Source organism: Lissotriton vulgaris, chromosome 3_1, assembly GCF_964263255.1.
Source record: "Lissotriton vulgaris chromosome 3_1, aLisVul1.2, whole genome shotgun sequence".
NCBI lineage: Eukaryota > Metazoa > Chordata > Amphibia > Caudata > Salamandridae > Lissotriton > Lissotriton vulgaris.
Genome location: NC_141689.1, coordinates 189,977,619 through 189,991,946, shown reverse-complemented (window position 1 = coordinate 189,991,946; position 14,328 = coordinate 189,977,619). Strand labels below are relative to the sequence as shown.

Genomic DNA, 14,328 nt, shown 5'->3' with positions numbered 1-14,328 from the left:
ACGAGTCATGGGGAGAGATACAAGGAAGTCACAGAGAGAACATGGCCAGAGGCGGGAGATACAAGGGACTCCCAGAGAGAGCAGGACCAGGGGCGGCACGAGTCATGGGGAGGGATATCAGGGACTCACAGAGAGAACCGGGCCAGAGGCGGCACGAGTCATGGGTAGAGAGGGAGGGGTACAAGGGAGTCACAGACAGAGCAGGGCCAGAGGCGGCACGAGTCGTGGGGAGAAAGGGAGGGGTACAAGGGAGTCACAGAGAGAGCAGGGCCAGAGGGAACACAAGTCATGGGGAGAGTTACAAGGGAGTCACAGAGAGAGCAGGGCCACAGGCAACATGAGTCATGGGGCGATACATGGGAGTCAGAGAGAGAGCCGGGCCAGAGGCTCGAGTCATGGGGAGAGAGGGAGGGATACAAGGGAGTCACAGGGAGAGCAGGGCCAGAGGCGACACAAGTCATGGGGAGCGATACAAGGGAGTCACAGAGAGAACAGTGCCAGAGGCAACAAAAGTCAAGGGGGGAGGGGCGAAACAAGGGAGTCACTGGGAGAGCAGGGCCAGAGGCGGCACGAGTCATGGGGAGAGAAGGAGGGGTACAAAGGAGTCACAGAGAGAGCAGGGCTAGAGGCGGCACGAGTCCTGGGGAGAGATACAAGGGAGTCACTGAGAGAGCAGGGCCAGAGGCAGCACGAGTCCTGGGGAGAGATACAAGGAAGTCACAGAGAGAGCAGGGCCAGAGGCAGCACGAGTCATGGGGAGGGATATCAGGGACTCACAGAGAGAGCGGGGCCAGAGGCAACATGAGTAATGGGGAGAGATACAGGGGAGTCACAGAGAGAGCAGGGCCAGAGGCGGCACAAGTCATGGGGAGGGATACAAGGGAGTCACAGAGAGAGCAGGGCCAGAGGCGGCACGAGTCATGGGGAGAGAGGGAGGGGTACAAGGGAGTCACAGAGCGCGCAGGGCCAGAGGCGGCACGAGTCATGGGGAGGGATACAAGTGAGTCACAGAGAGACCAGGGTCAGAGGCGACACGAGTCATGGGGAGAGATACAAGGAAGACACAGAGAGAGCAGGGCCAGATGCGGCACAAGTCATGGGGAGAGAGGGAGGGGTACAAAGGAGTCACAGAGAGAGCAGGGCCAGAGGCGGCACGAGTCATGGGGAGAGATATCAGGGACTCACAGAGAGAGCAGGGCCAGAGGTGGCACGAGTCATGGGGAGAGATACAAGGGACTCCCAGAGAGAGCAGGGCCAGAGGCGGCATGAGTAATGGAGAGAGATACAAGGGAGTCACAGAGAGAGCAGGGCCTGAGGCAGCACAAGTCATGGGGAGGGATATCAGGGAATCACAGAGAGAGCAGGGCCAGAGGCGGCATGAGTCATGGGGAGAGAGGGAGGGGTACAAGGGAGTCACTGAGCGAGCAGGGCCAGAAGCGGCACAAGTCATTGGGAGAGGGAGGGGTACAAGGGAGTCACAGAGAGAGCAGGGCCAGAGGCGGCACGAGCCATGGGGAGGGATACAAGGGAGTCACAGAGAGAGCAGGGCCAGAGGCGGCACGAGTCATGGGGAGAGAGGGAGGGGTACAAGGGAGTCACAGAGAGAGCAGAGGCAGCACGAGTCATGGGGAGGGATACAAGTGAGTCACAGAGAGACCAGGGTCAGAGGCGACACGAGTCATGGGGAGAGATACAAGGGAGTCACAGAGATAGCAGGGCCAGAGGCGGCACAAGTCATGGGGAGGGATATCAGGGACTCAAAGAAAGAGAGCAGGGGCAGAGGCGGCACGAGTCATGGGGAGAGATACAAGGGAGTCACAGAGAGAGCAGAGGCAGCACGAGTCGTGGGGAGGGATACAAGTGAGTCACAGAGAGACCAGGGTCAGAGGCGACAGGAGTCATGGGGAGAGATACAAGGTAGACACAGAGAGAGCAGGGCCAGAGGCGGCACGAGTCATGGGGAGAGATACAAGGGAGTCAAAGAGATAGCAGGGCCAGAGGCGGCACAAGTCTTAGGGAGGGATATCAGGGACTCACAGAGAGAGCAGGGCCAGAGGCGGCACGAGTCATGGGGAGAGATACAAGGGACTCACAGAGAGAGCAGGGCCAGAGGCGGCACGAGTCATGGGGAGAGATACAAGGGACTCACAGAGAGAGCAGGACCAGAGGCGGCATGAGTAATGGGGAGAGATACAAGGGAGTCACAGAGAGAGCAGGGCCAGAGGCGGCACAAGAATGGGGAGGGATACAAGGGAGTCACAGAGAGAGCAGGGCCAGAGGCGACACGAGTCATGGGGAGAGAGGGAGGGGTACAAGGGAGTCACAGAGAGAGCAGGCCCAGAGGCAGCACGAGTCATGGGGAGGGATACAAGGAAGTCACAGAGAGAACAGGGCCAGAGGCGGGAGATATACAAGGGAGTCACAGAGAGAGCAGGACCAGGGGCGGCACGAGTCATAGGGAGGGATATCAGGGACTCACTGAGAGAACAGGGCCAGAGGCGGCACGAGTCATGGGGAGAGAGGGAGAGGTACAAGGGAGTCACAGACAGAGCAGGGCCAGAGGCGGCACGAGTCATGGGGAGAAAGGGAGGAGTACAAGGAAGTCACAGAGTGAGCAGGGCCAGGGGCGGCACAAGTCATGGGGAGAGAGGGAGGGATACAAGGGAGTCACAGAGAGAGGAGGGACGACACAAGTCATGGGGCGCGATACAAGGGAGTCAGAAAGAGAGCAGGGCCAGTGGGAACACGAGTCATGGGGAGCGATAACAAGGGAGTCACATAGAGCAGGGTCAGAGGCGACAAGTCAGGGGGGGCGATACAAGGGAGTCACAGAGAGAGCAGGGCCAGAGGCGACACTAGTCATGGGGAGCAATACAAGGGAGTCACAGAGAGAGCAGTGGCAGAGGTAACACGAGTCATGGGGGGCGATACAAGTGAGTCACAGGGAGAGCAGGGCCAGAGGCGGCACGAGTCATGGGGAGAGATACAAGGGAGTCACAGGGAGAGCAGGGCCAGAGGCGGTACGGGTCATAGGGAGAGAGGGATGGGTACAAGGGAGTCACAGAGAGAGCAGGGCCAGAGGCGGCACGAGTCATGGGGAGAGATACAAGGGAGTCACAGAGCGCAGGGCGCAGGGCCATAGGAAACACGAGTCATGGGGAGAGAGGGAGGGGTACAAGGGAGTCACAGACAGAGCAGGGCTAGAGGCGGCACAAGTCATGGGGAGAGAGGGAGGGGTACAAGGGAGTCAGAGAGAACAGGCCCAGAGGCGGCACGAGTCATAGGGGAGAGATACAAGGGAGTCACAGGGAGAGCAGGGCCAGAGGCGGCACGAGTCATGGGGAGAGAGGGAGGGGTACAAGGGAGTCACAGAGAGAGCAGGGCCAGAGGCGGCACAAGTCATGGGGAGGGATACAAGGAAGTCAGAGAGAGAACAGGGCCAGAGGCGGGAGAGATACAAGGGACTCACAGAGAGAGCAGGACCAGGGGCGGCACGAGTCATGGGGAGGGATATCAGGGACTCACTGAGAGAACAGGGCCAGAGGCGGCACGAGTCATGGGAAGAGAGGGAGGGGTACAAGGGAGTCACAGACAGAGCAGGGCCAGAGGCGGCACGAGTCATGGGGAGGGATACAAGGGAGTCACAGAGAGAACAGGGCCAGAGGCGGCATAAGTCATGGGGAGAAAGGGAGGGGTACAAGGGAGTCACAGAGAGAGCAGGGCCAGAGGCGGCACAAGTCATGAGGAGAGATACAAGGGAGTCATAGAGAGAGCAGGGCCGGGGGCGACAAGTCATGGGGAGAGAGGGAGGGATACAAGGGAGTCACAGAGAGAGGAGGGGCGACACAAGTCATGGGGAGCGATACAAGGGAGTCACAGAGAGAGCAGGGCCAGAGGGAACACTAGTCATGGGGAGCGATAACAAGGGAGTCACAGAGAGCAGGGTCAGAGGCGACACTAGTCATGGGGAGAGATACAAGGGAGTCACAGAGAGAGCAGGGCCAGAGGCGACACTAGTCATGGGGAGAGATACAAGGGAGTCACAGAGAGAGCAGTGGCAGAGGTAACACGAGTCATGGGGGGGGGCGATACAAGTGAGTCACAGGGAGAGCAGGGCCAGAGGCGGCACGAGTCATGGGGAGAGATACAAGGGAGTCACAGGGAGAGCAGGGCCAGAGGCGGCACGGGTCATAGGGAGAGAGGGATGGGTACAAGGGAGTCACAGAAAGAGCAGGGCCAGAGGCGGCACGAGTCATGGGGAGAGATACAAGGGAGTCACAGAGCGCAGGGCCAGAGGCAACACGAGTCATGGGGAGTGATACAAGGGAGTCACAGAGAGAGCAGGGCTAGAGGAGACACGAGTCATGGGGAGAGAGGGAGGGATACAAGGGAGTCACAGAGAGAGTAGGGCCAGAGCCGACACGCGTAATGGGGAGAGATACAAGGGAGTCACAGAGAGAGCAGGGCCAGAGGGAACACGAGTCATGGGGAGCAATACAAGGGAGTCTCAGAGAGAGCAGGGCCAGAGGCGGCACGAGTCATGGGGAGAGAGGGAGGGATACAAGGGAGTCACAGAGAGAGCAGGGGTGCACTGACTGTTCGCCATCTTTTTGTGCCGAGGTCAGTGAACCCTTCGGACAGCCTCTTTGCCCATCTCTATAATACAGCACGGGTGCAGAGGCAATTTGTTTCCCTCTTTCCCACCAACTTTGGTGAAAAACAACAGCAACTTTCAAGTAAGCGAACTGAATTTATCAGAATGCAATGGGGTGAACTGTGCTGGGATGAGAGGCAGTGTGCTCCCTCCCCCCTTGTGTTTAAAAGGCTCCTTTCAGCTAACGAGAAGACAAGCTCACCTGGGATGCACCTGTGGAGTGGTACTGTGGCCTCTGAAGACTTGGGCAGCATTTCAGAAACCCCAAATGACTTTGCTCTGCTCTCTACTACTTCTGCCCTCGACTGATGAATGGCTAAACCTAGAAACACACGTCTAGAAATAACGGCCCTACCTGCACCAACTTTGGTGAAAAAAACTATGCAACTTTCAAGTAAGCGTACTGCATTTACCAGAATTCAATGGGTTGACCAGGGCTGGGAAGAGAGGCAGTGTGCTTCCTCCCCCAGGCGTGTCCCTCATTTGCATGGGGCCATGCTCCAGGAGCTTTATGTGTTCAGATGGCCTCTGTATTGCAAAAGGTGCCAAAGAGGCAGGCCCTTCTGCTCCGAGGGCACAACAAATAAGACGAAAAGGTCCACTACGTCTCACTTGTGCTCTGTAATGCAGCCGCATATGTCTTCTAACCCTATGTACTATAACAACGCTGCACCCTCATTTGACAGAGCCTACCTGTAGGAAAGTATGATCTGCTTTCATGGTTACCACCACTTTGCTAGGTGTCAGTAGGTTTTTGACTTGTCTAACTAGGATCGCAGTCACTGCGCTTTCTCCCTAAATTGACCATGGTAAGTACTTTTGTACATCCACAGTTGACTACACATGTACCCTTCTAAGACCCTAGTATATGGTACCCAGGGCGTAGGAACACCTGGGGCTCCCATGAGCTGCAGCATGCATTGTGTGACCCTTCAGAGTCCACTTAAACGGTGACTATAGTCTTGCCATTACAGCCTGTGTAAGTTAGTGCTTGCACCACTCATGACAGATATGTTTCGTTATATCGGAGGTCACTGCACTAAAAATCTGAGTCACACCCATGGCAGGCCCTTCGGTCGTGAGGGCAGGGTGCTTGGTTATAAGTGTGAAGGTGCCCCAGCGTGAGGAGGACACCCCTACAAACTTCAGAGTCTATTCTCCAGGCTTGCAAGTGCGGTCAGCCATTTTAATACATGTTGTGGACATCAGCCATTACAAGATGTGTACCTATAGTGGCTGCACCGAAACCGGTCATGTTTGATATTAAACATGTTGGAATCATTGGAAGTATGATCCCATGTACAGTGGAGCTCCCTTGGGGTACCCCCCTGTACTCCAGGTAAGAGTCTTTCAGGGTTTGACGGCAAGCAAGTGTTGCTGCAGACCACAGGCGATTCTGCCCTCCTGCTGCCCAGTCAAGCTCGAGCAGGGTAAGGTAGAACAATAGGTTTCCTGTCACAGGGAGGTGTGACCACCAACAGAACTTAGTGTATTGGGCTGGGGTGGGGTGGCTTGCCAGTGCCACCAAACTGCTTTGGAGGGAACATTTGGTGCCCTCCTTGTATATTTCAGTTTGGGTCAGTCCAGGGAGCCCTTGACTCCTGCTCTGGTGCAAAACTGGACAAAGGACATGGGAGTATCCTCCCCTCTCTCCAGCACCTCCTCTGAGAGGGACCCCAGAGTTGCTCCAACCATTTCCCTAGGGTACTTATGGGCTTATCTGTGGGTGGGTCCTTAGATTCGTTATGGGACAACCCTCAAAATTGAAACCACGTCACTCTTTGACCGTCTGGACACTAGGACTTTGCTGGACTTCGCCTTGGATTGAGCCTGCACCAAGGAAGGCTCCTGCAGCTCCTGGTCTCGCTGTTCTGCAAGTCTACTTCGTCGTCTGTGTCTATCCTTCTTCCAGAATCTTCAACAGACTTGTGGGCATCGAGGACACCCATCTCCTGTGGAGTGGAGTCACTCTTCCTGCATCTGCACGCATCGCTACGAAGCTGAACCATCTGCTACTCCTAGCGTCCCACAGACTTTCCGTGGCTCAGCAACACAATTGGTGGTTCTGCAACTCCCTCAGGGTCTGCCCAGTCCTCTCTGCAATTTGGAGGACAGTATCCCTCGCAGGAAACCGCTGGGACCAAACCCCTGTGCTGTTGCCAAGGCTTGTTGGCTCTACAGTCGAGAGATCTTCCCGCTACTAGAAGCTCCAACATCTCTTCCTGCCAAGTACAGCGTCCTCACCGCATCCTCTGCACCATGGGCCTTCCTTCTTGGTGAGCTGCTTGAAACTCCTGTGCCTTCGGCCTGTGGGACCTCCTGGGGGTCTTCTCCTGATATAGGGGCTCCGATGCTTGCTTGGGCCTGCTTTAACTCTTCTGCTTTTGGAGAGTCCCTTGGACCTTGCTGATCCTAATGTTGCTCCTTTTCCTGTGCCAGTTGCGGCTACCAAGGCTTGTTGGTGCTCCCGCCGGACACCGACCACCTAACAGCTCGTGCACTGCTCCTGGTTTTACTCTGCGTCACCTGGTCCTCACAGCTGCAGCAAGCAGATCACCGTCAACTCGCCTCAACCGTCCGACATCGTGGGCATTGCTCTTCAATGCCTCCTGGTCACTCCTGAGTGGCATAGACTCTGTCCTCTCTACTTGCAGGTAATTCTCACTTTGAATCCACCTTTGAGTTCCACCGGACCCTTTCCCCTTCTTCGCCAGCGGCATCTTTTCCGAAGTCCTCCATTGTGGTCTACAGTGGTTTCCAACGTCACTTCGCACCTTTTCACCAGGCTTCCCTGGTGTAGGTATCCTGTTCCTGGGGTATCCACGGGTGGGGTGACTCTCCAACCTTCCATCTTCCATAGGGTTTCTTCAGTGTCCGCTGGGAAGGGTCCTTTTTTAAAATTGCAACTGCGACTTACCCATAGACTTCCACTGAGTAAGCGGTTGTATTCCCACTCTGCACATGGCCTCTGTGGGGTACCTAGATACTCACCTTGGCTGGTTCCTTGGGTCCCAGACTCTTCTACGTCTTCTGGGTCTACTCGTTTTCATTTAACCTACACTACATGATTAAACTGGTAAACAAGCTGTGTAACACTCCTACAAGATAAGCCTGAAGGGTGCTCTCCACAGCTACCACTCTCAACGGTTATCAGAGGCCACTAAAATCATCATAAGGGTTGCCTGGATTAGTGCAAGGTGCATCACTATAGTGTGCACCATATACTAAGCCAGCCTCCTACACTATCTGTCCTAATCTCCGAGATGATCTATACCATGTCCCATTCATAACCATATTCAGAACAGTCACAATGATAACATTCCCCTGTGCCTTTATTCAATACCTATATGCCACCATCAATAACTCTTCCAAGCGCTTGTGGAATACAACTGTCAAAAACCCCACAACTCAAAGCAGCCCCCATACGGTGCATAGCGAGCCTGACCACTACAAAGGGGGGTTGCGGGGTTCAAGATATTTTGTGTGTAGACTGGCTACCATGAACATTTATCTGCCTGTGGTGCACATTTTTGTAGGACCTTTGTTGCTGACCAAGCTCTTTTCCAGGATCACCCCATCAGTCTCTCTTCTGTGAGCCCATGGTGTTCTATTGACTGGTGACTGTTTGCTTCCCTTGCCCCTCTTTTCCCAATTGCAAACCACTGAACGTCATAGAAATCAAAGGCATGGACTTCAAACTTTCTTCTCAATCCAGTTTCTGTGTGAGTTCACTGACTCGAAGCAGGTCTTAGCTCAATAACCAGTCCACACTGAGAGCCTTCCCTTACCTACCGGAGAGCCCGCTTATCATCCCATTACCACACATGTAACTGTCCAAGATGTAGGTCCGCTTGACTGTTTTACGTGTTCTCACTGGGCACCCTTTTCGTGTGGACACAGAGGTCTCTCAATAGATCTTCTACCTCCACCCTCGGCCTCATCTCAAACCTCTTTCTACTATTCTTCCCAATGCACTACCCTTTTACTCACCCTATACCTCTATCAATATATCCCTCTACATCCACTCTCTCATTCATCCCAAACCCCATACCACTACTATAATCCCCCAAAAAAACTTTCTAGACTCTCCCCTACTCTACCCCTCCATGCATCATCTGACAACTCTTTTACAATACCAATCCCCAAAACAAGCCTTTCTAGCCACTGGTTGAGAACCTGCTGGACTGGGATACTGCATCTGATAACAGGTGTTAGGGTGGAGCTATCAGTACACCATTGTCTGCTGGGCCTTTTGCCACTCCCTGGGGAGGGTAGGACAATGGGATATAAGTTTGCTCAGCAGAGATTAGCGCTTGCCAGGTGTCATATCGCTATTCACTGGGCACCTTCGGCACCGCCGACACTGGGCAAGTGGAGAATTGACTTGTTAGAGCGAGCGGTGGCTGAAGAATGTAGGCCTATAAAGGTAAGCATGAATGACCATGAGGGGAGGAACTTGGATCCCCCTTGTCTCCCCCCCCACCCACGCATGGACAGACCCAGGATGTCATATTACTGGTTTCCTTTTGGGAATCTTCTGCACATTGGGGGACCACTGTCCTGCTGCTATCTTTTCTGTTACGGCTCAGGGTCTTGACCCGGTGAAGATTTTATATTGATAAATGCGAATAAATAAATATTTGAAAAAAAAGAACTCAGTTAGGGGCCCTGCACGGGGGAATCATCACTCAAGGTTAAGCAGAGCGCAGCCCTGAGAATACAACTTGGTCTTGTCAGCGAAGCATGGTCATGTTCATAAACATTATACAATTTGTACCCAGCACTGCCCGGACATCGGGAGCAGGACCTTCCTTGTTCTTTTCTGGCAAGGTAAAAGACCCTACAACCACGCAATGTCTGATTAATACCCGGAGTAGCTTTGTTTTTCATTCCCTCAGCAACAGTCGACACACTAACAGCTGTTGTGCACTAAGCACCAGGAGAGCTTTTGCCTGCCTAGGTATGCCCAACGCCGCCAGCAGTGAGCAACACAGCAACTTCCTAAGGATCAGACTGTAGATAATAAAAATTCAATAAAGAGCAAAAACCAAGACATCAGAGCAATAATTACATTTTTTGTTTAGATACTTTAAATAACAGAAAGGTCCAATTGGAATCAATCTATATGGCCATTTGTCGAGAGCTTGAGATTTCTCTACATCTTGCAATATTGACACACACAGAGACCAGCAAAGTTCCAGAACAGCAGCAGACGTACCAGTGTCAATAGTAAGACGCTGTGCACCAGAGCTCTCCACAGAGAGCTTGAACCCTGCATGCTCTTAATGCTAAATGCTGTTTTAGATCTAAACAAGCCCAATTTATAAGCTGTTAGGCACCTAAATTAAACCTTATTTCCCTCCTCCTAGTTTATAAATATCGCAAACCATCAAAACATTTAAGACAGGAAAAGTACTAATTTGAGGTTACAAACTGTTAGCAATGGGATTTCTAGTTGGCTAAGGCGTGCGCCAAAGTCAGGCAGAAACCACCACTCTAGTCAGGGCAAGGGAGTTACACGCTGAAGATAACCCCTGCTCGCCCCCTTGGTAGAGGCAATGTGTAAAGCGTTTGCGCAACACACACACAGTAGCAACACACTAGGCACACTACAAAAGGAACTCCACACAAGGTTATATAAAAAATAGCTTTTGTATTATAAATACATTTGAAACATAATCACACATTTACACTGTGCTAACTGCAATATTCACAGGGGATTATATACAGGACCAGGCCAATCGGGCAACAATCAGAACAGGTAACTAGAGGTAAAACGCAACCAGTAACTACTGGTAAAATACTGTACTCACATTATCACATTAGCATTAGACACCATCCTAAAATATCATTGCATGACATTAGGCAGATCCACATTAGGCCCAAACCTCATTAGCCTAAACACATTGTGCACTAGCCTCATCAGCATAAACAAATTATGCATAAATATCCTAAACATAAACACATTATGTCGTAGGCATCATAAGCATACATCACATTATGTAGTTTTGTATAGTCTGGCACTCTAACAATCTCACCCACATTGACCCCAGGCCATCTGGCCTTTCACCTGGGCCATAAACGCCCTTTTCCATTATGCTAGGGCTGGCTGGCTGCCAATGCAGCAGAATCCCAAAGTGTGCAATTGTGCTGGCCTAAACTTTGCAGCTGCCACTAATTGTTGTGCAGTTGTGATTAACTGTATGGGCACTTACTGTGCCCTCAGGCTGGGGCCCCACTGGAACTCTGAAAAACAAATTGTGCAAAACGTGACCGATATGTAGTAAAAGAGAGGGGGGTCATGGACATGGCACACACTTTAGATGCCACGTCACAGCGGCAGTGACACTGCGCGCACAGGCCCTGCGATGGCAAAGGCCTGAGATAGCTTTGCAAGGCTACTTTGGTGGGTGGCACAAAAACCGGTCCTCGGAAGCTTGTTTCCGATCCAGGGAAGACATGGCTTGGCAGTTCGGGCTGGACTGTTCCCATGAGGCACAGGGTCAGACTGATTTGCATATAGCCATGTCTGAACTGGGGTGGCGGAGTGGGCTAAAGAACGGTGATGGATTAAACCCAGATCTTTTGACTGGTGTGAGTGTTTGATTGGTTCAGATGCTCCGTCCATCACCACCCCCTTTTGTACCGCAAGCCCACCAGTAACATTTAATTTACCAGCCCTGGGTATCTGAGATACCACTTTACAAGGGACTAACATGTAAATTAAATAGGCCAAACAGGTGTGGACCAATCTTACCATATTTAACACAGAGAGCACACGCACTTTAGACTAGACAGCAGTGCTAAAGTGCCCAAGAAAGGCAAAAAGTTTAGGGGTGACACTGCACTAATAGCATACCATTTTGAGAGCTTCTGCTAGCTCAACAGCAGTTCTTCTTTGTAAGTCAACCAAGTGTTAAAAAGTTGTTTGTCAATAGGTTGAGAAATACTCCGACAGTCAAGATTTAGATACTACGTCCCGTCTGATGATTAGGGGTAGAAGAGTGGTTCACAGTTGTCACGGTGTGCGATGTTTTTATTAGAGATAGATGGCTGGTGTTCTCTACTGTGTGCAGAAACAGGTAACTTTAAATTCAATGATAGTACGTCACCAGTGAGAAGCACTACCTCAGAACACGCAAGTACATTTGAATAAAAAAAAATACGTAGTACTGATAAGAGTCCCACATGGGACTCTTCTGCTCGGTTTTAATCCCAATTACGTCTCACACACAGCGTCACTCATAAGGCACACAATGTCACACTTAAGCACGATTAAACCATGATAATTTACACATGACCAAACTGGAAACTTGCCAGCTATGTCAGGGATAAAAGGATAAAGGTTTACTGTGAGGGTGTACCAATTTAGGTCTATGAGGCAGTAAATAAAACACCCTGACATTGGCTGGTTGAGAAGGCAGGGGTTTGCACTGAGGGCTACTTGAGAGAATCTCTGTGTCGCCTGCCCTCTTGACATACCCCCAGTGGAGCCCTCTACCTGCCCTGGGTTTATTACCTGCTCTCCCGCCTCCGGAACTGCCTTCCGCTTCCTGCTAACTGTTTTCCTCGCCATAGTAGAAGCCGCGGAGGCCTCGGAGCCGCATGGAGAAGGCGGGTGGCTCGTCTTGGCTCATGTATTGTCGGGTAGAAGCTTCTGCGGGCCCGGGGACGGACACCCAAGGCTGTGCTCCGGGCCGCTTCCAGCTCTCAGCGCACAACTACAGCGCGTCACACCGACCAGGGGACGAGAGCCAAGCATTGGGGCGCCTGCCTATCTACGTCGACGCCGCCGCCATCTTACACACAACAAGCCTCGTTCGAACCAACCTCCCCAGTTTACTTTACTGTTGTTTTTAAATAAATTAATAACATATTAATTCTTTTATAATCTATTGGAAATGACGAACGTGCTAAAGACAGCTCAGCGTTCTCATTAAATATTATTTTTGTAAACAATTTATCATACACTCGTTTAAAGCATGAATTATACAATGAGCTATTGTCAATTAGCACTGATGAAATGTGTGTACCAGTCTAAGAACAATAAAAGCAATGGGAATTGTTTGGTTTTATTCATTTTGCCCTACTGAGGAATAAATGTGCCCCCTTCAAGATGGCCGTACTATTACCTCCCTCGCGATCTGAGATTGTTGCCTTTCTTTTGTTTCAATGTCCTTTTTGTCCCTCTTCTACTTGGCTATACCTGCCAGGAACTCGAACAGTATTGTGTCGTTGAATGTCTCGTACCAGACAAGGTCCACCTTGTTTCCCAAGAAACATTAGACAAGGAGAAGTGAGCTGGGCACGTTTAAAATGTATAAGCATAGCCATATCAACAGCCGTGCCGGATGCACACAACCTTCACCTTCTCTTATCTGCGTTCTTTAGTGATTGAGGACAAGGTGTTTTATTTTGGTTTCGTTTGTATGTGCGTTTAGCCATTTTTATTACGTATGTCATATTAAAGACGAAAAAATACAAAATTAAACTATGCAAATAGATATACAGTAACTGAAAGTTTAAGAGAGAACGGGTGAAAAGTGCCTGAGCCGGTCCTGGGAAGTAGTGTCCCATAAGTGGCAATAGACCCGTGAAGTCGCGGCCAAGGGAACGAAAGCTCAGGAGTAGGAATAATAAAGTATTTTAGTTAAATACAAAGACCCACTGACAGACCGCAAGAAGCGTGGCTGATCAGGAAGGCAGCTGGTGGAAGAATGCACAAACGTTCCATGACGCACTATAAATACATATCAAGGATTCCAAGTAATGTCACAACTGTCAGGGGAGAAGTGGGGTGCATGCAAACTTTACAGCAACTTTATTCTACCACTAAAAGGTACACCTACCCGGTTCAGGCAGGAGACTCCCAGTTTTTTAAACCAAAAATGGCTTTATTTTGGCAGTCTGTGGTGTAAATCTGGCGGGGTTAATGATAGGCGGCACACGTAGTATTCTTAAATTAACTTTAATAAATTTCTGTGAGAGCGCCGGGGTCATTGCAACACATCGACCCCTCCTTGTCGGCTCTCTGCCCCACGCTTCCAGCATCCCCTGCAGCGTCACGTCATACGAACTCTAGAGCGCTACACCACACATATCCCCCTTTATGACACATCACCATAAAGAAATAGTAACAACAAAAGGAAGGCAAAAAAGGGGATCCCTGACAAATGTGAGTGGCAATATAAAAGGCTCACTGCTAATAACAGAGGGTGAGGGGACAGGATATACACCTCTCTCTCTGTCTCCGACGGTTTCCCTCTCTTAATCTGTCTTCCTCCCTCTGTCTGTCTCCCTCCCTCTGTCTCTTTCCCTCCCTCTGTCTCCCACCCTCTGTTTCCCTCCCTCTGTCGCCCTCCTCCCTCTGTCTGTCTCCTCCCTCTGTCTGTCTCCCTCTGTCTGTCAGCCTATGCCTCCCTCCCTCTGACTCCCTCCCTCTGTCTCCCTCCCTCTGTCTCCCTCCCTCTGTCTCCCTCCCTCTGTCTGTCACCCTCTGTCACCTCACCCCTGCTTCCCGGGCACACACACAGCCACACCCGAGCACTTCACAGGTCTTTAAAAGACCATAGAGCAGAGTGTCTAGGAATGCCTCTTAATTAGAAGCAGTTATGTGCTAAGTGCCTGCGACACACCCACCATTTGCAGGCGACACAGTACTGTGTCAGGACACA

General features: G+C 51.5%; 1 protein-coding gene across 2 annotated transcripts in view; it reads right to left on the bottom strand.

Moving 5' to 3' along the window:
- Positions 1-12,414, bottom strand: part of DCAF12 (DDB1 and CUL4 associated factor 12) — a 269,091-nt gene extending 256,677 nt beyond the window's left edge. Inside the window, exon 1 of one of the 2 annotated variants that reach the window (XM_086960298.1) lies at positions 12,174-12,414. In XM_086960298.1, coding sequence (XP_086816424.1) covers positions 12,174-12,230 — 57 coding nt within the window. In that variant the 5' untranslated portion in view covers positions 12,231-12,414. The remainder of the gene's footprint in view (positions 1-12,173) is intronic. The other variant, XM_086960299.1, reaches the window with a different exon arrangement.
- Positions 12,415-14,328: the final 1,914 nt, after the last annotated feature.